Source organism: Mytilus galloprovincialis, chromosome 1, assembly GCF_965363235.1.
Source record: "Mytilus galloprovincialis chromosome 1, xbMytGall1.hap1.1, whole genome shotgun sequence".
NCBI classification, from domain to species: domain Eukaryota; kingdom Metazoa; phylum Mollusca; class Bivalvia; order Mytilida; family Mytilidae; genus Mytilus; species Mytilus galloprovincialis.
In genome coordinates this window covers 116,544,640-116,571,459 of record NC_134838.1, presented here as the reverse complement: position 1 = coordinate 116,571,459, position 26,820 = coordinate 116,544,640, and the positions used below count along the sequence as shown (strand labels likewise).

Here is a 26,820-nt window from a genome sequence, read left to right as displayed (position 1 = left end):
CCAGAAAACATAATGCCCCTCTACTATCGTAGGTGGGGCATAAAAAAAAAAAAAATCTGATTGACAGCACATACAACATTGCTAATCAATTCCAAGTCACTAGACCATGACATAAAGATTATATCCATCAAACTAATATGTTCTGATAGTAATGCAATATAAAGAAAATAGCATTGATCTACCAAAAGAAGCTCATTTCAAACCTACTTATGCAAAAAAACTTAACAATTATTGAGGCCATCGCTAAAAAAAATTGAAAAAAAGCAACACCTACATCTTACTATCAGCATCTTTCATCACAGGCTAGACAAAAATTGCCAAAAAGTTAGGCGGAAGGAGACAATGACAATCACTTTGGTTTCCGTAAATATATATCAACAATTTTTATTAACTCTGGATGATTAAGAGATGGTCATATTGTGCAGCTACTTGTCTATTTTTTAGGAAAGTATGTTGCACCCTAAGGAAATGTTCTTCCTAATCATGCATATGGTTATGTGAAAGATACACTTGACAATTTGCCATATTCAGTACAACTTCATTGTTTTCAAACAAATATGAATTGGTATTCCACCTTTTACTCTGCACATATTATCTCATTTTTTTTAAAAGAATATTGTAGATCTGAACATAACAATTTTTCCCCATTATTTGGTAGGTTAGTGGTACAGATACCAACACATGTAATGATTTATACATCACTTGCCATTTTATTTCCGGTGCATCAGCTTTGGACACTTGGTTCCATGGGAAACAAGGGTGTAATACTAAGAATGTTTTCTTCTTTTCAGTGATTTTTAAATGGGAGAAACAAATCTCAAGCTCAATAATCAATAATATGCAATATATTAAATAATTGACTAAGTATATATCCTAGCACTGTGCATTCATTTATTTTCTTTGCAATCAATTTTGTGGTATTAGAAAAATAAACTATTTCGTTGTAGCTAATTTTTGTGGTATTTTCATCTGCTCCTATCATATTCTCTAACAATTAGTAGATCAGCATATATTAAAATTTGTCAATTATCCTTAACCATAAAAATAAGTATTTAAAGAAATAATAATGTATTAAAAGTATCTTGTCACAGAGTGGTAGCTAGTCAGTACTTAAGTTATTACCCTGAAACCAGAAGTGTTACGGACGGATGACATATACATCAACATTGGGGTTAAAAAAAAGACGTAATGCATTAACATTTGTTTATTGATGTTTTGTGATTATAATACAATCTCATTGTAAGATATCAACAATATAGAATAAGTTTAAACAGCATCATAAGATAAACATTTCTAATAATGATAAAAACTAACTGAACAAAAGCACAGAAAGAACCAGTAGAAAATCTTTATCAAACTGAATACATTTTGTCTGGATATTGTATTTTTTCTCTGGAATGAGACAATGTTTTACATACATATTGTACCAAAACAATTAAGCAATCATCTATTTTGCTTTAATGATTCACAAGCAGTACCAACTTCGAAAATTTAGAGGGAATGACCTTTGTTGGCTAGTAGTTTTTAGCAGTTTCTAAAGCAGGGAATCTATAATACTAAAATAACGAGGTCCAATTTGTCAGCCGTCATCACGTAAAAACGATGAATCAAAGAATTCAACTTTATATATAACTAATATAGTACAATGGTGTTGATTAAAAATTACACCACTGCAGGCCCATTTGTTTTCCACGTAATTAATATTGCCAATAATTAAGAAGTTCCGATCGAGTCCGACACCGATACCAATAGTATATTCACCTGTTACCTATTACCTTATCTGTACGTTCCGCATCTGACAGACGCACTACCAAACGGTATATTTAGAATTTTGCTGTATACTGTTGAGTAAAAAATACTCCATTCAAGCCCTTTTGTTTTCCAAATTATTAATATTACCAATAATTGATAGGTTCCAGGTCGACGGGTTCAAACAGAAAGATTTTGAAAGCAGAGAAAACTCTCGGAATCTTAAAATCGGCATGACTTTATCAGATGACAATACCAATACTAAAATAAGGCATACGCACAGTTATATACATTAATTCAGTCACTGACCCGCGATATCACGGGTGTGTTCTAGTATAAACATAATGTAATGATCCTGTCTTAAAATACATAATTTTTTATCATTTTCAAAGTGTAACTAAATAAATACTAAAATTTCCAATATTGCACATTTTTCCTTATTCTCAGCACACATTGTTTTACATTAAATATTTTTCAAATAAATGCACAGTAAAGAACAAATAATCATTTTTGTCTGGAACGCATAATATGAATATTCCAAAGCTTTTATCTGTAAAGACACAAAAAACATGGTTTGACATCACAAAAAAAATCTTAACTTATCATTTAATAATCCATATGACAATGTACATTTTAGGATAGATAAATTAACAAGGGGTATACCTAGAATTAGTTACGATAACATAACATCAAACTTAATCAATTGGCATTTTCTTCAGAAAAATAAGCAAAATGTACCTTTATAAAAAAACCTTTAAAAGTGTAATAAAGGTTTTGTGATCAAATAGGCTGCTTTTTTAAAGTCCGATGGAATTTTCTTTTCAATTGACAATTACAGTCAAACCTCATTAATCATAATACTTTTAATCAATATGTACAAAGGAAAAGAACAAAATAGGACTAACTTTGAATTTTAGATTCACCAATTATTTAAAACTGTAATGTCATCATTGATCAAATTCTGTGCATCAATATATTTTCCAATAAAATTTCAAACCAATTTTTCTTAAATTAAAAAGAAATCTACTTTCATTTTAATCAATAGTTGAAAAGAATTTAATGCCACTCAATGCTAAAATATTTTGACATGAAATATTTGCATTAAAATAGATTTGAACAATTTACTTTCATGTTTAAATAAAATTACAAATATCTCAATAATACTTCATTACAATCTGTTCATATAAGTATTTGACTTTGAACCACCAAAAAGATAATATTTTCATCTTTTAGTAAATAGCACCAAATTGTTCTGTCTTTTTTAATTTGTGTGGCCCCGTTCAGCGTCACATCACCAGTGGTTGTACTCTGACTGTAGGACACAACATGTGACACTTTATAACATATGATAATCATGTTAGTAAGATTTCCGTAATAAACATGACACCAACAGGGATATATCACGATCCTTCTACAGGGATATTTGTTTTCTGTAAAACTGTCATCAGCTGATCATTTATCAACTTTGCAATTAATTCTTCATCACTCTGAAAAACACAAACAAAATCTTGTTAATTTACACCTAGCTTCTAGAACATTTGTAGAAAAATAGGAAGCATATATAAATAAGTTTTATTAAAAAATTTACGTGATTAATTTTATAATCAATAGTCTATTTGCAAACTCCATTTTTGAGTTCCCTTAGGTGGGACATAAACTTTCATTGATAATGGAGGACTAAAGGAAAGAGCAAATTTATTTGTGTGTTATGTCTGTAACCTTTTTTAATATTCAATTTTTTGTAAAGCTAAAAAGATATATTTAAAAAAAAAAGGCAATATATCACTTTCAACTTATACTTTGCCTGGGCAAAAGTTGATTTTGTTCAGTATAGAACCAGTCTATGATTGACAAACGGAAGCAATTTGTGTTAAAATGTTACAAACGGAATTGGCAAATGGACTATTGATATAGAAATATTTAAAAAAAAAAAAAAAAGTGTTCAACTTTTTGTTTATGTAACTTCGACCAACTTCAAGTTGACAAGTATGAGTATGAGGTAATCTTGGCCATGTGTGGTTATCAATATCACTGCACTTAATTCCTCTGGGGTTACCTTGATCGGTTTAAATGTCTTCAGTAAAACAGTCTAGAGAGACTAAAGCAAGATAAAAGAAAACACCCTGGTCAACATCCCTTTTTTCTTTGTACCTATGTTACAACATATAAATCTGTTTTTTTTATGACTTCTCAGAATATTTAACATCTATAGGTTAATTATACCAACCTTGTTAATGAAACCATAGTGAACTAATTCTTGTGCAAGGATATCTGCATTGTCACCTTTTGAAAAATCTGCTGTTAATTGTCTATTCATTTTATCGTCCATCTTTAACATGAGTGTTATGTGATATTTAGAGGAATCGTCCTTCCTGACATTACATGAAGAAGATGTCACCAAACGATTTTCTACGTCTAATGAATTTTGATCTTCTGACTTTTGTGGATTGTCCACCTCAGGAGTTACAGGACGTGTTTTAGTTGGTGGATCTTGCATAGTAAATGCTGTCAAGGGATAAATTCCATTTCTTCATGAAATTAAAAAAAAAAAAAAAATTAATAAGTCATCAAATTATTATAACATGTTGTGAATCAAAATGCTGATCATTCATTTTTTTCTCTCACAAATGTGACAGGTGCTATTGCACTATACAAAAATTAAAATTTAAAAAAAAATACAACCAGGTGCTCCGCAGGGCGCAGCATATACGACCGCAGAGGTCGAACCCTGAACAGTTGGGGCAAGTATGGACAAAACATTCAAGCGTGATACAGCTCTGAATTTGGATTGTGATAAAATTTTTGACATTACATGGGGTTTTTTTTACACAAAACAAATGTCAAGATTTTACAAATCAATTAAAGATTTCTTCTTCAAACTTTTTAAATCTAAAATTAAATAGTTGACACAGCATAGGTTTCTGACACAGAATGAATGTGGTCTAATGAACTTAAAAGTTTTTTTTTGCCTTTGAGCAATTCACTATGCTGTTGAATATTAATCCTCTCAAAAAAATGTTTGAAGAAATTTTCTTTTTATTTATGAAATCTGAAATGAGAAAAATTTAACCCCCCCCCTTTTTTTTCACATCCCCGTTTCCCTTTTTCCAAAACTGAAATTTCTAATGGAGTTTGTAACAATAACTACTCTTTTAAATACATCATAAAATATTAAAATGTAAAATAAAGTGCTTGTTATCACTGAATGGTAAAGATTGGTTGGTAGTAAAAGTGAATATACATTGTTTATTGTATAAAACAATAAAAAAAACTTCATCAGCAACATTTTATATTGGCAAATTTCCAATGAAGTTATTTACATAAAGTTATTGGCAAATAAAAATAGAAAATGACATCATAGTCATGTCTGGCAAATGTCCAACATACATCATCTAAAAACATTTTAGATAAGATAAGAAAAAAAGCTTCATCAGCAACATCTTATATTGGCAAATTTCCAATGAAGTTATTTACATAAAGTTATTGGCAAATAAAAATAGAAAATGACATCATAGTCATGTCTGGCAAATTTCCAACATATATTATCAACTACTTTTCTATACAAAGAAAGATAACTCCAATTGAAAATTAATTGCTATTGCACAATATTGTGCAATTAGATATTTCTTGCTATTGTGCAATACTGTGCAATTGAAAATTTCTTGCTATTGCACAATACTTGATATGGAATCCTGATTTGGACCAACTTGAAAACTGGGCCCATAATCAAAAATCAAAGTACATATTTAGATAAAGCATATCAAATAAGCCCAAGAATTTAATTTTTGTTAAAATCAAACTTAGTTTAATTTTGGACCCTTTGGACCTTAATGTAGACCAATTTGAAAACTGGACCAAAAATTAAGAATCTACATACACAGTTAGATTCGGCATATCAAAGAACCCCAATTATTCAATTTTTGATGAAATCACACAAAGTTTAATTTTGGACCCCCATTTGGACCAACTTGAAAACTAGGCCAATAATTAAATATCTAAGTACATTTTTAAATTCAGCATATCAAAGAACCCCAAGGATTGAATTTTTGTTAAAATCAAACTATGTTTAATTTTGGACCCTTTGGACCTTAATGTAGACCAATTTGAAAACGGGACCAAAAATTAAGAATCTACATACATAGTTAGATTCGGCATATCAAAGAACCCCAATTATTCAATTTTTGATGAAATCACACAAAGTTCAATTTTGGACCCTTTGGGCTCCTTATTCCTAAACTGTTAGGACCAAAACTCCCAAAATCAAACCCAACTTTCCTTTTATGGTCATAAACCTTGTGTTTAAATTTCATAGATTTCTATTTATTTATACTAAAGTTATGGTGCAAAAACCAAAAATAATGCTTATTTGGGCCCCTTTTTGGCCCCTAATTCATAAACTGTTGTGACCTCAACTCCAAAAATCAATCCCAACCTTCCTTTTGTGGTCATAAACCTTGTGTTAAAATTTCATTGATTTCTATTTACTTATACTAAAGTTATTGTGCGAAAACCAAGAATAATGCTTATTTGGGCCCTTTTTTGGCCCTTGATTCCTAAACTGTTGGAACCAAAACTCCCAAAATCAATCCCAACCTTCCTTTTGTGGTCATAAACCTTGTGTCAAAATTTCATAGATTTCTATTCACTTAAACTAAAGTTATAGTGCGAAAACCAAGAAAATGCTTATTTGGGCCCTTTTTGGCCCCTAATTCCTAAAATATTGGGACCAAAACTCCCAAAATCAATCCCAACCTTCCTTTTGTGGTCATAAACCTTGTATTAAAATTTCATTGATTTCTATTCACTTTTACTAAAGTTAGAGTGCGAAAACTAAAAGTATTCGGACGACGACGACGACGACGCCGACGCCAACGTGATAGCAATATACGACGAAAAATTTTTCAAATTTTGCGGTCGTATAAAAATAGTGTTTAAAAAAAAGTTCCAATCTTACTACGCATGTAATGCTGTCCAGTTTATCCTCATGAAAATTGTCTTTCCTTGTTTTCAATTCATTTACAGCAACATCATCAATTGAATTTTATAATGGAACACATGCACTTAAATCAAAATCACTCACCTTACATCTTCCAAAAACTTTTCTAATTCTAAATTTGGCACTTGTGATCGTCTACAAAAGAAATTGCTTCTTAAACAGAAGGTCTGACATTTAAATAGTTATTTTTTTTATCAAAAACTACTTTGCAATTTGGAAAAAATGATAACTGTAAAAAGAAAAGTTTCAGAATTTTACTACAAAGGATAACTGAAGCAGCGGATAACAGTTTCAGAATTTTCCTACCAAGCAGAAAATCTGAAATATTTTTTTTTTTCAATCTTAAAGATAATTTTTTCAATCTTAAAGATAATTGAAATGTGAAGCTCTGTCATTTTAGTTTCATTTTTGAGAATCATTCTTTAATTATTTCATCTAACTGCTAATTATTTTATCTAGCTACACAAGACACACCTGGTTTTACCAAAAGTGTCTAAGACTAAATTACACATGAAATGCTGATAAATATTATGGAGTACATGCATTGTAAATTTTTTGTTTGACTTTTTGTAATTTTGTTTTTTTGTATGCTATAAATCGAGTCAAATCGATGAACATGAATTTAGCAGCTGCCTCTTGAAAGTATGGTGTGTCATATTTGCCATTTTTAACATTTCTACACACTCCTCCACGACTTACTTCCATTGTACTGGTTCTTTACACCAGATTTCAGCAAATACAGTATTGGGATCTATCCTTTTAATAAATGCTTCATCTGTTAAATTTTCAGGAAGAATTGCTGAAATAAATTGAATATGCATGAGTAAATTATATTATTTGATTCATGTAATAATAATATTTTTCATATTATAGTTCTATGATTAAAGAGCTAAAATTTGTAAAACAGTTACCAGATGACATTCCAAAACTGACTAAGTAATGTCACATTTTATTACAGGTACAAAGTTCTATATTAATTACTGTTCTACAATGCTTTGCGTATTGGTTATTTACTAATTCATAAAATTCTGCTATTTCACTTTAATTTTGAAAAAAATGTTCAGACTATCAGAATTTGTATCAAAATATTGTTTGATTATATATATAAACAAATGTTATAAAAGGTTTTAAGTGAAATAATTGTTTGAACTAGTACAATATGTGAGATTGAATTATTAACCTAATTTTTTCAATATATAAAATTATCATTGATACTCTTTATGTTTATTTCAGTATTTTCTTGAAGAAAAAATATCTTGTCAAGAGCTGCTTAAACTCAATTAATCTTTGTTAATGTACATAGATTTTACATACCAGTTTTTAATCTGTATTTTACTGTTGTGAAGTGAACATGGTGTATGAGGAGAATGTCCTTTTTAAAAACAAAAGTAAAGGTTGAGACAGCCTGATTTTGAATTAATAAAGAGTGTAAGGTAGACACTAGTATGCTGATGTTGTTCACTAGTATGATCCACTGTCAATGATACAGTTTACATCAGAACATCGTATTTATATCAAGTCAGAAGTTAAAGATCGTTCTATGTTAATTATTGACCAAATGATTGCCTTACATTACTAAGTCTTATGGGATTAAAATTAGGGTAAGAAAAAAAAATGTCAGGCTGGCTCAAATATTTTTTGGAAGCTCTGATACAAATGGAGAGTAAAAATATGTTCTAGAGACAGACTTTTAAAAGAAAACCAACGATTACCAGTTCATTTGAGTGTGGTGACTGGTCATGGATATTGACCTCAGAGAATTACACTAATAATTACATATCTACAAACTTACAAAGACTTTTGACAAATGTGTGAGCAGCAAGGAGCTTCAAAGAATGTACTTCAAACAATATGGCATGGAATAACAGCTCCCTAGCATTTGGTCTGTCTGCTGGATCTTTTATAATACATTGGGATATGAAATCCTATAAATGTAAATATATAATTATCATATTATGTATATAAAGAATAGCAGATTTCTAAACAATGTTATATATCTGCTGTAAGTCACAAAATGAATATTTTTTTTTGGAAAATGGCAGTAGCAAACAATCCAGAACTTTATATATTGGAAAACTGCTCATATTATACTAATTTAAATGCAATTAAATATAAACTTTATGATCAATTAATCATTATGGCTTTTAGCAATTTTCTTTTTTTAAATTGTTTTCATCATTTAAACAAAAAGAGATGATGTCTTTGAAACAAATTAATATATAACAAGAGGCTGTCACAACGACAGCAAACCGGATTTATTAACATTTATTTGTGTCCTGGCAATATCACAAGAACCATAACTGATGAACGGTGAAAGTGAAAATCTTCAATATCAAATTTGACCTCCATTTTGTAGTCAGTATCAACATATTAAAATTTGAAAAGCTTAGATTGAATGGTTCATTAGTAAATGCAACAACGTGAATGGAAACACCATTTTACGATCTTTCAAGAACCATAACTCCTGAACGGTAAAAGTCAAAATCGTCATTAATGAACTTGACCTCTATTTTGTCATGAGTAACAACATATAAAAATTTCAAAAGCTTTGGTTGAATGGTTTATGAGAAAATGCACGGACAAGACTGGAAACACCATTTTTCAATCTTTCAAGAACCATAACTCCTGAACGGTAAAAGTCAAAATCGTCATTATTGAACTTGACCTCCATTTTGTCATCAGTAACAATATATTAAAATTTGGGAAGCTTTGGTAGAACAGTTCATGCGTAAATGCACGGACACGACTGGAAACTCCATTTTTCAAACTTTCAAGAACCATAACTCCTGAACCGTAAAAGTCAAAATCGTCATTATTGAACTTGACATCCATTTTGTCATCGGTAACAACATATTAAAATTTGGGAAGCTTTGGTAGAACAGTTCATGGGTAAATGCACGGACACGACTGGAAACTCCATTTTTCAATCTTTCAAGAACCATAACTCCTGAACGGTAAACGTCAAAATCGCCATTATTGAACTTGACCTTCATTTAGTTGTCAGTAACAACATATTAAGATTTTAAAAGCTTTGGTTGAACGGTTCATGAGTTAATGCACGGACAACATTTGATTGCCGCCCGCTGTACATCCCCAAATCAATAACCGACATTTTTGTCACAAAAATCCGGTTAAAAATTACTCATTTTAAAATGCTTGATTGATTGCTTGTTGCTTGTTTAATGTTCAATTCAACTTACTCTTTGTAATGGATTTTCTAAGGATTCTAAAGTTCTTTTAATGTTTTCTTCTGTAACATGTACACTTGATTCACCACCATTTCCTTGAAAACCAAGAGCTGCAATCTGTAAACAATCAGGAAAGACAACAATGAAAGACATCAACTCCTTCATATACAATTTTTTTTATTGATTTTGAACAACATCATAGTAAACTGCATTATACCAAAACTTTTACCCAATCTGTGAATAGCAAAATCCTTGTCTGAATCCCTCTTTGTCATATACTGTGGATTCACTTATTTAAGTGGGAAGCAATTTTCTTGGATTGAGGAAAACTTGCTTTTTTAGTGGATATTTGATTTCTTGGTTTTGCAAAAGACTGTATACAAACCTCTATAAAGAAATTTCTAGAACATTACAATTCGTGGTCCACCAGGTGCAGTATCCACAAAATTTTGTATCCAACGAATAAGAAAAATATATGTATTTCAAAAAGTCAACATTATAAAAATAAAGAATTATTACAATCTGGAATAATTTAATTTTAAATGTAACGCGTCTTCTGACTGGCTGACGTTATTTTGTTATCAGCACATAGACATAATTTTGTCATGTGACCGTGATGTCATCAACGTTTTTTCATGGTTTTTAACGGTCTAAAATGGAATTAAGAATTAAATTATAAGAAATGACTGTAATATTTTTTTGTCTATTCGAAATAACATAAAAAATGTGGTGCACACTGTTAAATAACCCGCTACGCGCGTTATTCAGTGTGCACCATTTTTTTTTATGTTATTTCTTCATAGACAGAAAAAATATAACAGTCATTCCTTAAATAATTTTAAATTCTGGAAAATTGATAAGAAATGTGCAATGAACCCTTACCCAATTTAGGAGGGTTAGTCATGCATACATGGCTTAAAGAAAGGGGGCTAGTTACAGGGGTAAAACATAATGCCCCCAACTGTCAGTTGCAGGAGCATAAAAACATAGGTTCAACCAGAAAAAAATCTCTAAATCAAACTGAACCCAGCTGTACACTTTAAAAACTATGATTATAACCAATGTAGTTGTGAAATATCTTTTGTCAATGATAATTCTCCTGCCATAATTTATATTTGTTACACTCACCTCTAATGCACAAATTCCAAAAGAATATATATCAATAGGAGGTCCAAAGGCACCTGGATCTGAAAAACAAAAACAGCAATAACATCAGTTTAAGTTTTTGGCTTCACTTTGGGACATTAGTTTTGATTAAATAAAAGCAAAGTATTATTTCTTGATAATTGTTTTTGATATAAGCAGTGATCAGTGATGCATTATATGTTATGTTCTTATACTTAGCATCACTTACCATTCCATAAAAAAATCTGGATTTAGATAAAACTTGTTTAAAACTCTCATTTCTTACTACGGTAATTTATATTAAAATTGTGTTTTCTGCTACGAAGTCACACTGCATTAGTACCTTAATCTGCTAGTTATTAACTATCCTTCAGGGCCATTATGATATTTCAATTCATTAACAGATATATGATACATCCAAATGCATATTCATATAAAGCAGAAAGAGCTACTCTACAGTCTATCATAGGAGGTTCCTACTCCATAAGTTTTAGAATTATTAATTGTATACTAGAATGTGCACAGTGCATTTATATCCATTTCCATATACAAAGGTGAAGATCATTAATTTTATTTGGATAGATATCCAAATATATGACATATTGGCTAACAGGCTGTCTATAAAAACTTGTCAACATGAACAATCAAAAATGGATCAAAAACTCATGTGGCCAGGTTGCATTTAATGTTTCTTGAACAATGAAAAAAGGCCATTATTACTTAATATCTTGTATACAGAATTACTTTGGATCCATTGATAATCATTGGATACAAATTTTAGTGGAATTCACAGGCATTGATATTCCACAAAATTAACATGTTGAATGAAGTGCCAATTATCTATTAGATTATATGCAAAGTTTTTCAAAACAATGAAATCATGTATCCACTAAAATAACTTTTCTCAATCCACGAAAATTGGTACCCACAAAATAAAATGAATCCACAGTAACTGTATTTGCAAAGAAAAATTCTGGATTGAAAACTGTAAGAAGAATTGATAACATAAAATTGGTACCATCTTCGGAAAATTTGGCTGGAAAATTCGTCCGGAAAATTGACAAAGTTGACATAAGTCTGGAAAAATGAAGAAAACAATTTTTCAAACAATTCTGTAATATTAGCAGATTCACAACTTCATTACAGGTTTTAAAATTCTATAAACATTTGTGAATTTAGGTTGAAAACTGTAGGAGGAATTGATAACATAAAATTAAAACTGTTTTTTTTTTAAAGATTTTGTTGAAAAATTACCCAGTCCGGAGTCCAGAGAGGGGAAAATATTTCTGAAACAATTCCATTTTGTCAGATGCACAATTTTAAAATGTATGCAATTGTAGGGACCTGGTTGAAAAACTATATGAGTTTATAATACAAAATAAATAGGTATCCAGCATTACATACTATAAGCCAGTTTTGCACTTCATGCAACCTGGCCAAAAAAGCAAAAGTAATAAACAAAAACAAAGCTTCATTCCAAAAATTGTCTTTTAAACTTTTGACAGGAGGCTGTCAGTAAGACAGCAAACCAGGTTTTACTTACATGTATTGAAAAAGCAATCAAGAGCTAAAACTCCTGGACAGCATAAGTGGTATTTGTAAAATTCAACCTTGACCTCCTTTTTGTCTTTAGAAACAACATATTAAAATTTCACAAGGATCAGTTTAACTTTTTTTTAACAACATAAAGTGATATTTTTCAATTATCTTAGTCCACAAATCCTGAATGGAAAAGTATATATAGTCAATTTTAAAACTAAACCTCTATTTTTTTATTGAACGCTATTGCATAAAATAATTAAATTTGAAAAGGATTGATTTTGTTCTCCAGTTATTACATTGTTGTTCACAGAAACAACATAAACAGTAATTTTTTATTTTAAAATAAAGAACATATTAATCCTTGAATGGCAAAAGTGAAAATCTTCAATATCTAAGTTGACCTCTATTTTGTCTAGTAAATAAATCAAATAAAAAATCACACAGATGCCAATCATTGCTATTAAGGCCAGGTTAATACTATAAATGTACCGTCATTAACACTTACATTTCCTTTGTATGTCTGTTTTCAAGTAAAATAGAAGACTAAATTGATGTTTATTGGAAGTTTCAACACAATTTTATGTTCTAATTAATATTTCTTATAATTTGCTATATCAAATGTACAACATAAAATGGAAATTTGGACTGCAGATACAAAACAAATATACACTTGACACCCTGGATGCTTTACTTGACTATCTAATTTACCTGACTGGTCAGCTGATGTTATATCTAAAATCAAAACACAACTTTAAATACTTAATACAATACTGTCGATTCATTATTATTTGTTGGATACCAATTTTCGTGGATTTCATGGGATACAGGGGAACCATGAATTTCAATGTTCAATGAACAACAAATTTTCAATGAACAACAAATTGTATGCAGACTTCAGCAAAAACACAAAATTTAATATCAACGAAAGTGTAAGTTTTCTTCATCCTCGAAAATTTGTATCCACGAAAATAAATGAATCCACAGTATAGGTCTTGTTCAATGCATCACAGAAAGGTCCAGGATACATGGCTTTCAAAACATGATGCACTTTGCCTACTGAAAAGTTATATCATTTTAAAATGGGTTTCTTTCTTTTTTATCTTCTGATCAATATGACATTGCTTAAATAACTCCTCTCATAAATTTGATCTTTAGAGAATAGAATCAGAGACAAAAAAACACAAAAAATAAAAATCTTATTTATAAAAATTTAAACTCCACGAATATGATTTACTTTATTAGCACTAAAATTTGAGAAATTTAAACCACTTAAAAGTATTTGCTTATCCAGTACAGTTAGTATAAAACAGCTGTTGATGTAATAATGCTTTATAAGTCATCTTATATCACTTCAAAACTAATTAAAATCAAGCATACAAACCATTAGTTATATGTAACAGATTAATTTAGACAAAAATGAATGTTTAAAAAGAATAATAACATTACCAACCTGCATATTCAGGTGCAATGCAATGCATGTTCTTTATATCTTTTCTGTATGTCTTTACATGATGCATAGCATCTGGAGCAACTGTTGAACATATATAAGGCACATTAAAATATACCTTTACACACAATATTAAATTTACATATATTTTCAAAACTGTATTTTTTGTCTTAATGTCAATGATTACAAATACTTTCTTTGTACATCATGATGAAAAAGCAAGACTATAAGTTCTTTAAAAACCCTATTATTTCAGAAAATGTTCCTCACTAGGGTTGAAAGATTAAATATATGTATATGTTTCACTGCGAAAACTCTAGTCCTTTGATAGCTTCTAGATTCCTAGATTTTGAGTTGTTGGGTAACTGTCTCATATTACATATATTACATATCTTCATTTACTCAAATCTGAAAATAGGACACCAAAAGAAAGAATCAATGGACCCACTTATTTTACACCAGTCTCATTTTTTTTTTTTTTTTTTTGTAGATGGAGGAGATCCTAGCATCGAGTAAAAAATAAATTGTGAGAAAAATTAGAAATTTACTAAGCAGTTATTAGTGTTAATTGATATTAACATAACTTGTGCTCTTGCCAGGCAGCAATTTTCTAAATCCCATTAGTTCATCCCCAAAACTCAGGAGAGTTTCATAGTTGAGAGCTGAAAAATGCTTTGTACATTTTCACAGGGATGTCAAAGTTGAACTATGCTTTTGACCCTGGCTTAAATTTTATGGTTTTCTCCTTGTGCATGTGTCACCTTTTAGCAATAGTGAATAGTCATGACACTTACCCAACACCTACGGGTTGGAAAGAACTTTTCAAAGTACTTATCATGCTCAGAAATTTATTAAGTTGAACTAAGTTTTTGACCACAACTTTCAATTTTTAATTCCAGGTAAACTACACACCTTCAAGTAATGATGCATAACCATGCAAAGTTTCATTACATAACTCCAAGGGGCAATATAATGTGGCAACAGAGGCAGATTTAGGGGGAAGGAGCATGTACTTTTGTTTGAAAAATTTGGTTGATAATATAGGGAATCACTAAAGCATGACTAGTGGCCTCCTCTTAGGCAATCTGTGGGCCCCCACTTATAAAAACTTCTGGATCTGCCACTGGGCATGTCATTGTGTGCACAAGTGTTACCATTACCCAACCATTATACTGTTTCGAGAATAAGTTAAATAGCTCATTCAAAAGACTTATATATTTTTTTTTTTAATATTTGAAATTTGAAATTGTAAAAATAAATTTGTATTCTAAATCACACACCTGGCTAGGATATATATGTTTTTATTTGTTAAAACTTGTTAACCTTCATAATATATACATGTTTTGTATCTATAATGTATTCAACACTTTAAACTTACAACTATAATATCAAAGGTTCTGTTTATTAATGTCATTTTGTATTTGTTTTCTGCAACAGATATCTGGTTATTTTTTAAAACATTTGTTTTAGTATATACCATAAGACCATGTTACTGTCTGACTCTTAGGTCAAGTATTGGTTCCTTTAATTTCATGCAACTTTTAAATTTGAATACATGCAGTATATTTTTTCTGATATTCTTTGTTAAAGCAGTTTAAAGTTCAAGAAATCAAAAGAACTAAAGCTATTACAATAAAATACATGCTATAGTATACATTCACTAGTTCATGAAATTGTTATGTGCAAGTTCTAATATAAACCAAACATATGTAGTGTTGGGCAATTAAAATAAAATCCTATAAAATCATATTTGTAAATAATCATAAATGTTTAAAAAATTGTTAGGCTAATTAAAATTAATTGATAGATTTTCATCCCCGCCCGCCCCTCTGAAATCGCCCCGCCCCGAATTTTTTTATTTTATAAAATTTATGATTTCCGGATTTTGTTCATTCCCGTTACCGGTAACTGTTAAAATTTCGTTTCATTCAATGCTTCCTGTTTCAAATTTCGGTTTTGTACCTCAAGTAAATCTAACCAAAATGATTAAGTCGACCTTTCCGCTGCTCTATGATGACAAAATCATCTTCCGAGAGTAAAGATTGATAACGAGAATGACATGAAATATTGGTGTTACGAGAAAAACGCTGTTTCCAAGACTGCAAATCGCGGTATGTCACAAATTTCTGTGATTAGAAAACTGCGGACTTTTTTATTTATGCAATGACTTTGTTTCAGAAATTTAAACTGTAAATGATACCCAAAGCACAAGATTCGTGGAAACCATTTATACAGGAAACATGACTGAATTATAGATATTGAAACACAAGCACGAACTTGTCAGATGTATGACCGTTTATTGAATTTAAAAAGTCGACTAACAGACGCATTTTATTTATGCAAGCCCTTTGATTTTACCCATGGCTGTCTTTTTATGTTGACAAATAGCAAATGTCCCAATACACCCAAAAAGACTCATTAAACAACAACTTTTTTTTTATTATTAAGTTCATGTTTTACATGATAATTATATTTTCATCTTGCATATAAAGTACCAACCCTATTATTTTCAACACTCTCTGAGTTTTCATTTTATTCTGTACTCATAATAATTGTGTTGCATACCAATGCATTTGCTTCATTTTATGGTAATACAAACCATTGTTTAGAAACCAAAATACATTTTGTGTAGGTACATGTTACTAACATGTACATGTAGTCTAACTGAAGAGAGTATTTCTCACACGTTTTTGTTGTTAAGTTTTTAAAGCCGCAATTAGATATATTTATTTAAGGATTTGAAATATTATGTAAGATTCCTCATACTTGTGTATACATGATATAAGCTTTTTATTACACTTGCATATATGAAGAACTCGTCACAAAAGGGTTTCATATTAAATAAAATTTAAAAAATAAAATCCTCCCACCCGCCCCATTATTTTCAAAAATTTGGATGAAAATCTACTAATTAATTTTAGTTGGCCTTATCCATTTCATTTAAATAATTAATAATCTTTAATACAACTATCAAATAACAATTGAGGTAAAAATTTGTTCTGCTTGATTTTGGTGTAACCCACATGATATAACTTTTTTTTAATATAGAAAACATAATTGATTATGAACATATGATATCCTAGATTTCAATGATAGATAATTGATCATTGGAGATAATTATTACAACAGCAACATAACGAAAATAATTTGAGGGTCAAACAGAACTACCAACAAAATTTGAGTGAATAACAGAACAATCAACATAATCTGAGAGTAAACCACAACAACCAACTTAGACTGAGGGTCTAATAGGACAACCGTCATAGTCTGAGGGTCATACAGAACAACAAAATAGTCTGACAGTCAAAGCAGAACAACCAACATAGTCCAAGTGTATAACATTTCAACCAAAGTATCTGAGAGTAAAACAAAACTACCAACATAGTCTGAAGGTCAAAACAGAACAACCAACATAGTCTGAGTCAACCAGAACAACCAACATAAGCTGAGGGTTAACCAGACCAACCAACATAGTCTGAGGGTCAACCAGAACAACCAAGATAGTCTGAGTCAAGCAGAACAACCAACATATAGTCTGCAAGTCAACCAGACCAACCAACATAGTATGAGATTCAACCAGAAAAAACAACAAAGTATGAGAGTCAACCAGAACAACCAACATAGTCTGAGAGTCAACTAGAACAACCAACATAGTCTGAGAGTCATACAGAACTACCAAAATAGTCTGAGAGTCAACCAGAACAACCAACATGGGCCAGCTGAAGGACACCTCCGGGTGCGGGAATTTCTCGTTGCATTGAAGACCTATTGGTGACCTTCTGTTGTTGTCTGCTCTATGGCCGGGTTGTTGTCTCTTTGGCACATTCCCCATTTCCATTCTCAATTTTATTAGATCCAAACAGAACAACCAATATAGTCTAAGGGTTATAACAAAACAACCAACATAATCTGAGAGTCAACCAACATAGTCTAGAAGTCAACCAGAATAACCAAAATAGTCTGAGATTCAACCAGAATAACCAACATAGTCTAAGGGTAAAAAAAGTGCAACCAACATAGTATGAGGGTCAACCTGAACAACCAACATAGTCTGAGGGTCAACAAGTACAACCAACATAGTCTAAGAGTATAACAGAACAACCAACATAGTCTGAGATTCAAACAGAACAACCAACATAGTCTGAGAGTCAACCAGAACAACCAACATAGACTGAGAGTCAACCAGAACAACCAACATAGTCTGAGATTCAAACAGAACAACCTACACAGTATGAGAGTCAACTAGAACAACCAACATAGTCTGAGATTCAACCAGAACAACCAACATAGTCTGAGATTCAACCAGACCAACCAACATAGTCTGAGAGTCAACCAGAACAACCAACATAGTCTGAGATTCAAACAGAACAACCACCATAGTATGAGGGTCAAACAGAACAACCAACATAGTCTGAAATTCAATCAGAAAAACCAAAATAGACTGAGAGTCAACCAGAACAACCAACATAGTCTGAGATTCAATCAGAACAACCAACATAGACTGAGAGTCAACCAGAACAACCAACATAGTCTGAGATTCAAACAGAACAACCCACACAGTATGAGAGTCAACCAGAACAACCAACATAGCCTGAGGGTCAACCAGAACAACCAACATAGTCTGAGATTCAACCAGACCAACCAACATAGTCTGAGAGTCAACCAGAACAACCAACATAGTCTGAGATTCAAACAGAACAACCACCATAGTATGAGGGTCAAACAGAACAACCAACATAGTCTGAAATTCAATCAGAACAACCAATATAGACTGAGAGTCAACCAGAACAACCAACATAGTCTGAGATTCAATCAGAACAACCAACATAGACTGAGAGTCAACCAGAACAACCAACATAGTCTGAGATTCAAACAGAACAACCTACACAGTATGAGAGTCAACCAGAACAACCAACATAGACTGAGAGTCAACCAGAACAACCAACATAGTCTGAGATTCAAACATAACAACCTACACAGTATGAGAGTCAACCAGAACAACCAACATAGTCTGAGATTCAACCAGAACAACCAACATAGTCTGAGATTCAACCAGACCAACCAACATAGTCTGAGAGTCAACCAGAACAACCAACATAGTCTGAGATTCAAACAGAACAACCACCATAGTATGAGGGTCAACCAGAACAACCAATATAGTCTGAGAGTCAACCAGAACAACCAACATAGACTGAGAGTCAACCAGAACAACCAACATAGTCTGAACTTCAAACAGAACAACCTACACAGTATGAGAGTCAACCAGAACAACCAACATAGTCTGAGATTCAACCAGAACAACCAACATAGTCTGAGATTCAACCAGACCAACCAACATAGTCTGAGAGTCAACCAGAACAACCAACATAGTCTGAGATTCAAACAGAACAACCACCATAGTATGAGGGTCAAACAGAACAACCAACATAGTCTGAAATTCAATCAGAACAACCAATATAGACTGAGAGTCAACCAGAACAACCAACATAGTCTGAGATTCAATCAGAACAACCAACATAGACTGAGAGTCAACCAGAACAACCAACATAGTCTGAGATTCAAACAGAACAACCCACACAGTATGAGAGTCAACCAGAACAACCAACATAGCCTGAGGGTCAACCAGAACAACCAAGAAAGTCTGATACTCAATCAGAACAACCAAGATAGGCTGATACTCAACCAGAGCTTAAAACATAATCCGAGGGTCAACTAGAACAACAAACATTGTCTGAGGGTCCAACAGAACAAGCCAAATTATACTGAGTATCAATCAGAACAACCAACATAGTATGAGGGTCTAATAGGACAACCAACATAGTTTGAGAGTATATAAACAAAACAACCAACATAGTCTGTGGACCCAACGTAGCAACCAATATAGTGTGAGATTCAAACAAAACAACCAACATAGTCTAAGATTACCAATTGCTAAGAGGAGAATTTGCAATACTAATGTTCTTCATGTCTTGGAACTCACAACCTCTTGCACTCCAGGCAAGCAACTATGATGAAACCACTGAGTTGTTTATAACTAGCTATATGCTTTCCTCATTAAGTAAAGATAATGAATTAGTATACAGGTAATCTATAATTACCACTATTATTTCAGAGACTTTGACAAAAAGAAGAAAAGTTGAAAGATGATTGATGAGTAACAGCAAATCCGCCCATTAAGGTTAGGAGCACTTTTTTTCAACTTCATTTCAGGAGACAGAAAACATCTTAAAAAAATAATTTCATTTAAACTATTAATCTGAACAATTGAATTTTCATGTTCAATAAGCATTACAAAAGTTAACCCTTTTTCGAAGTAACATAAACCTTTTCAAAGTTTCATTCCTACATATAATATTTAGCATCTACAGATACAAGTAAAAAATGGTGCACAAATTGGGAGAACAATACAACAATCAAGATGCATTATAAACTGTGACCTATTCCTAAACTAAAATTATAGTATTTTTTATAGATAAAATGTGCTGACATATAACATTAAATAATTCCAGTATTATAAATTGGAGATGGCAAGGGTAAGCACACAACAAAACTAAGAAAACAAGCTTTAAAACTTTTAGAATTCAAACAAAGCAAAGTAAAAGTGGGGTGGATTATCTTTCCCTATCTGTTTTATTTCATCATTTTGTTCAAATGTCTAATCATAAAATTAAAACAATGTCATAAAAAAATTGATATTACTTATAAAATTTCTATTTGAAACATTCTTTCATAAATATTGGACGTCACAGTGTATTAAATTTTTCAAAATCGATTAATTCAATTCAAATGAAAATAACAACAGAGACAATAGCAAAGAACATTATTAGCACTGTGTTATGGAGAGCTTCACATAATAAGCTGTGGTGCATTCTTTTATTTTCAATTTGGACCTGCTGATTCTAGTTAAATTTAAAAATAGATGAGACTTATTCTGGTTATAATAATCAAACACCAGAACATGCTTTAGTTTTCCACCACACTAATACAGTAGTACAGCAGCATTAACCTTTTGTCTCCCTGATTTCTCCTGTCACATAACAGACTGCACCATATTCTACAGGGAAAGAAAAAGTAAAGCAAAAACCAATGACACAGATAGGTCAAATAATAAAATAAAACATGAAAGTTTTCTCTAGTTCAGAAATTGAATGTTTTGCAAATAAAAATCCCAAATGAGAAGCAAAACGATTTAAATGTGACAATCCTCGTGTAGAAATTTCATTTTAAAAACTTATTTTTTGTGTTTCAGAGTTATAACGCATTAGTAATTTGCCATACATTAAATGCTGAAATAGATATCCAACTAGTGTTAAGCATTTTAATTTTCCTGTGTATCACTTAGTGTTAGCTTGAATTTGATTGAATAGGAATTCTCTTGCGGCTTATAAACTACTAGACAACTTCAAGGAAGCTCTCATAAGAAGTGCTCCTTGAAAAGTTCTTACTCTAGAATTAAATACACTTTGTTAATCAAATAAAAATTAAAAATATAATAAAAATTTTAGAAAAAATAAATTTCACCAAAATTTTTAAAGATTATGAATACTAATAGTCATAAAAAATATAAATCTAGATACCATATAAAAAAAAAATGTTAATCTGCAGAAACTTCACAGAGACATGTACCAAAAAGTAATTGTCAAAAGTTGATAGATTTTCACATCAAAAGAACAAAAAGAAAGGAAAGAATATGACCTAAAGTTCTAATATATAGCTTCATTTCATAGTTCATTAGTTGAATGATTTTTTGATCACTGGTTTTTTTTTTTTGAAAAAGAACAGTGTGTCTAACAAATTACTTATATATATGTATATAATAGTTGACAGATTTGCTCATTGATACTACATGTAATATAGGATCGTCATATACAGAGAGGTTGTTATATAATCAAGTTGACAAATAGTATGTCTGAAGTAATATTCGTCAATGTCAGTATCTTTATCAAATGTAGTTATTAAAGGTACAAAGTATATATATGTGTAGTTCTCTGGCAACATCAGATTACAAAAATTATATTCTACAAATAATTGTAAAAAAAAAAAACAAGTCTTAATTAAAATTTGTAATAATTTAGGTCTATCCCTATGCACAGTGATTACAAAATTATCCCTTTTCACATGAGGTTTAAAAATGTGAAACTATATGCAGCCTTCAATAACAAAAAAAACCTAAGTTCTGCACATTAGAAATCTAAGAAAAAATAATTAAAATAGGCCAATAATCGTTTATCTGTGTGCAATCACTGTTCAATGTTGTAAAAATTTTGAAGGAAAGCTGTTAAAGGTTGCATTTCTGTAAATATTGACAATGCATTTTCTCATAGGAACTCCCTTCATGGCTAAAACTGTACCACTTATAGTACGAAGTTTTGAAAAAAAATCCTATCCTAGAATGGAAAGTTCATATGCAAAACTATTTTTTTCAAAGGTTAAAATAAAGGGCTGTGCGGCATATTTTTAACGTTTATATGCCCCGAACTTCCTAAGAGTTTAAACTAACACTAAATTTCTTAACTACCCCTACCTCGACTGTAGGGTTACCACAGATTTTAATTTATACAATATTCCCATGTATATTTAAGGTAACATTTCCAAGTTATGTCTTTATGAGATGCAACCTACAGATCAGAACTGGGAACCAGTTTGTAAACAAAGTTAATTACCTATGAATATTCTATTTCTTCCCAAAAGAGGCGTGGTTTGAGAAACAGCTGTATTTACAAAGTGTAACCTATAGTTATGAATGACACAAACAATTACAAAGTTACCCATGGCAGCACCCTTTCATACACAGGAAAAGATTTATATTCAGTCAGGTTATTGCTGTTACTTCTTTTATGACAAGCTTTAAAAAAAATAATCATAAAAACAATTTAAGTTCAAAATGACTTCAACTTAAAAGTACTTCCTAAGTAAAATAATTTATAATCTATGATGTAAGCTTCAGTCTTTTGAGTTCTTTCCATTGAATAAGGAACCAGAAAATAAATAAACAAGAAATTTTGTGTCCATTAGAAAACCATGCCCAATGTACTCTATAATTTGACTATGTGTAGGGTGCCAGGTGAAAAATTATAATTTGGCAATTAATTTTTTAATATTACACCATGAACAACATGTGTCTGGAGTTGATGTGACCACAATTCATGGTAAACTACCAAAACCAAAAACTTAACCTCAAAATATATCAGTTCTATCATCACATTTCTGTATAAAATATGGAGATGTGGTATGATTCCTAATGATATAATTATCCAACAGAGTTCAAATGAGGAATATAAGAGTAATTTTAAGTCATTGTACAGATCTTGGTTTGCCAGACTAAAGTATTAATCAGTACAAATCCAATGGATTAAGTGTAAAGAGTTATTGTGAAGGATTTAGTGTTCAGTGAAACCTGAATTCAGAGAAAATAACATAACTCTGCATGTCATTTTTAAAGTTCACAACACAATAAGTATGTGAACTAAGTTGATTCATATGACTTGTAAATTTCAGGTCATGAAAATAATTAACCTATTTGTTGGTCTCTTTTCAATAAGAATGCTGTCCAAGATATTTCATGCTGCCTTTCAACATGACATACAACACATACAATTCTAGGGTAAAAAAACAATCATCATTTTTCGAATAATTTTTATGTATAAATATTTGAATTATACCACAAGAAACTCATTATCATAAGAGTTATTACCAGTGTAAAGTGAATATTTGTTATTCATTAAGCACAGGGTTATATTCTTATATATGCAAAGTTAATTTAAGATTTCTTCAATTGCCATTTACCCCATTTTTACAAACATATTTCATTAATGTTTAAAAAACACAGAGAAAATAATCAAAAAAATTGTCATAATTTGAAAATAATTAATGAAAAAAATCTTTTTTTATTGTTAGTTTTATCCTTTCTTTTATGTCAAGTTATCCTGCAAACATCTTGATGAAAAACCAGATTGTAGTGTATTGGAAATTTAAAAAAAACACACTTAGACCAAAAATCATGTCCTGTAGACGAAGCTATGCAACTTTGGTTGAGTTTGATATAGCAAATTTCAAGGAGTTTGGAGATATAAAGCAAAGTGTACTGCAGACAATGACAATTACAGTCAATGTAAGTGATCTCTTTTTTATGTTACAACTTGATTGTCTAGCATCATTCACAAATAAGAATTTATTAATCTACTATCTAAATTGGACATGCAATCATGCCTGATAACAAAGGAATAATTGTTTTATGACTTTAACCATATTGTTTGAGTGTAGAAACCTTACCAGTAAGAAGCAGAAGCATACTGAATCAAATTCCAGTAAAGTGCTTAGTCAAGTAAAAGCTGCTTCATTCCTGAATCCTACACCGAAACAAAGAACTTTAGACTGAGTTTCAGCAAACTTGTCAATAATAGAACCAAACTTGAATGGAATACAATATAACCTTAAATAGATGCGAATCTTTTTGGCTGTTTGCAGAGAAATGGAAAATGAAACTTGAAAAAAATACACTGAAAATGAGATCAAAATCATATAAGATTATGTATTGTTCAACTTTTAACAGCAAAATTTATTATGTGTTAAAACAAATGTCATTCATTTCTAGCATTGATTTGAATGGAACATTAAGGATGACACACATGGTTTTTCCTGCTGCCAAATTTTGAATTGTTTTTACTCCTTGAAAAAGTAGGTAATTTGAAATGAGATGCAAGTTCAATCTCAAGTTTTCAACTTTTTTTTTATTCACTCAAAAATCAGCTTAAATATGGAGGTAAAAAACCCCCAAACTATGGGTATTTAAGATTGAAAACAATGGTAGGACAAACATGGGTCACCATATGGCCTGGCTGTTGATTAATGGGGTCATAATCATAAATACTAGCTAGAGTGATATCAAGATTTAAAATTGCTGAAACTACTAATCTAACAAGATCTTATAATAAATTTCTTGCAATTATGGGTTTCTTTGAAAATAGGATTATCAAGTAAATATGTGTTAATGCATACCAGTAAAAGTTTTTGCAAAACCTACAAAAATCAATTTAAATAGAAGTTACTTGCAAATAATTACAAACAGATCATTCATGAAAGCACTACCAGAGGCTTAAGTTGTGATGAAAGCTAAAAACAAAGCCAATCATATAAAAGCATGATTAATGTAAAAATTAAGATTTAGTGGTAAAGCTTTTCGCTGAATTATTTGATCTTTAATCAGGATTATATATAACTCTCTAGCACTGTATGCACGTAAACAGGATATAATGAGTTTGATAAACCACTAGCTTATAATTAGTCTTATGTAATTTCCTTTCATATTCATATAAATCATTGTTAAAACAGATTCTACTTCTTTACCCTGTTGACTACAAAATTTGATGTTTGAAAATTTAACTATTTCAAGACGTGGATGAATTTTGTAATCATCAGTGTTGTTAGTTAGATTCTATAGATCTGTGATGTGTAGTAAATGGAAACAAACAAATATAAATAAATTACAGGAAAGCAAGAGAATGATACAGCCTTCAAAAATTAAAGCAGATCATTATGCATGCAATGCATTTTAAGCAAACAAATTCTTAACGAGAAATTGTGACTATAAAACCTTTGCATCATTCCTAACTGTTATTAAGGGGTAATAGAAAGTGAAAATAAACTTATTGAAAATTAAATCATAAATAATTAGCATATACTGCAAAGCATTTATCCATGCTTGTATTACTCCGCTGTAAGTGTTGCCTTACCTGAACCAATCTTGATAAGCCCATTATGCTGAATAAATATTGTGTCACAGGCTAAATTTCCATGAGTTATTGGAGGATTGCATGAGTGAAGGTAGCTGAAATATATATCATGTTACAGTTATGTTACATTATCGACAGTCAATGCTGGATTTAACAATAACAAGAGGCTGTCACAACGACAACAAACCGGATTTATTAATATTTATTTGTGTCCTGGCAATATCACAAGAACCATTACTGATGAATGGTGAAAGTGAAAATCATCAATATCAAATTTGACCTCCATTTTGTCATCAGTATCAACATCTTAAAATTTGAAAAGCTTAGATTGAATGGTTCATGATTAAATGCAACAACGTGAATGGAAACGCCATTTCACAATCTTTCAAGAACCATAACTCCTGAACGGTAAAAGTCAAAATCGTCATTATTGAACTTGACCTCTAATTTGCCATCAGTAACAACATATAAAAATTTCAAAAGCTTTGGTTGAATGGTTCATGAGAAAATGCACGGACACGACTGGAAACACCATTTTTCAATCTTTCAAGAACCATAACTCCTGAACGGTAAAAGTCAATATGGTCATTATTGAACTTGACCTCTATTTTGTCATCAGTAACAACATATTAAAATTTGGGAAGCTTTGGTAAAACAGTTCATGCGTAAATGCACGGACACGACTGGAAACACCATTTTTCAATCTTTCAAGAACCATAACTCCTGAACGGTAAAAGTCAAAATCGTCATTATTGAACTTGACCTCCATTTTGTCATCAGTAAAAACATATTAAAATTTGGGAAGCTTAGGTAGAACAGTTCATGCGTAAATGCACGGACACGACTGGAAACTCCATTTTTCAATCTTTCAAGAACCATAACTCCTGAACGGTAAAAGTCAAAATCGCCATTATTGAACTTGACCTCCATTTTGTCATCAGTAACAACATATTTAAATTTGGAAAGCTTAGGTAGAACAGTTCATGCGTAAATGCACGGACACGACTGGAAACTCCATTTTTCAATCTTTCAAGAACCATA

General features: G+C 30.9%; 1 protein-coding gene across 10 annotated transcripts in view; it reads right to left on the bottom strand.

Moving 5' to 3' along the window:
• Positions 1–1,189: 1,189 nt before the first annotated feature.
• Positions 1,190–26,820, bottom strand: part of LOC143053432 (nuclear receptor-binding protein-like) — a 36,981-nt gene continuing 11,350 nt past the window's right edge. Inside the window, exons 6-18 of one of the 10 annotated variants that reach the window (XM_076226220.1) lie at positions 25,780–25,874; positions 25,046–25,066; positions 21,054–21,101; positions 14,051–14,131; positions 13,309–13,332; positions 12,602–12,685; positions 11,062–11,120; positions 9,946–10,050; positions 8,538–8,670; positions 7,445–7,544; positions 6,830–6,880; positions 3,977–4,277; positions 1,190–3,236 (exon numbers count right to left, since the gene is read on the bottom strand). In XM_076226220.1, the coding sequence (XP_076082335.1) occupies positions 3,150–3,236; positions 3,977–4,277; positions 6,830–6,880; positions 7,445–7,544; positions 8,538–8,670; positions 9,946–10,050; positions 11,062–11,120; positions 12,602–12,685; positions 13,309–13,332; positions 14,051–14,131; positions 21,054–21,101; positions 25,046–25,066; positions 25,780–25,874 (1,189 nt within the window). In that variant the 3' untranslated portion in view covers positions 1,190–3,149. The remainder of the gene's footprint in view (positions 3,237–3,976; positions 4,278–6,829; positions 6,881–7,444; positions 7,545–8,537; positions 8,671–9,945; positions 10,051–11,061; positions 11,121–12,601; positions 12,686–13,308; positions 13,333–14,050; positions 14,132–21,053; positions 21,102–25,045; positions 25,067–25,779; positions 25,875–26,820) is intronic. The other 9 variants (XM_076226228.1, XM_076226234.1, XM_076226251.1 and 6 more) reach the window with 9 other exon arrangements.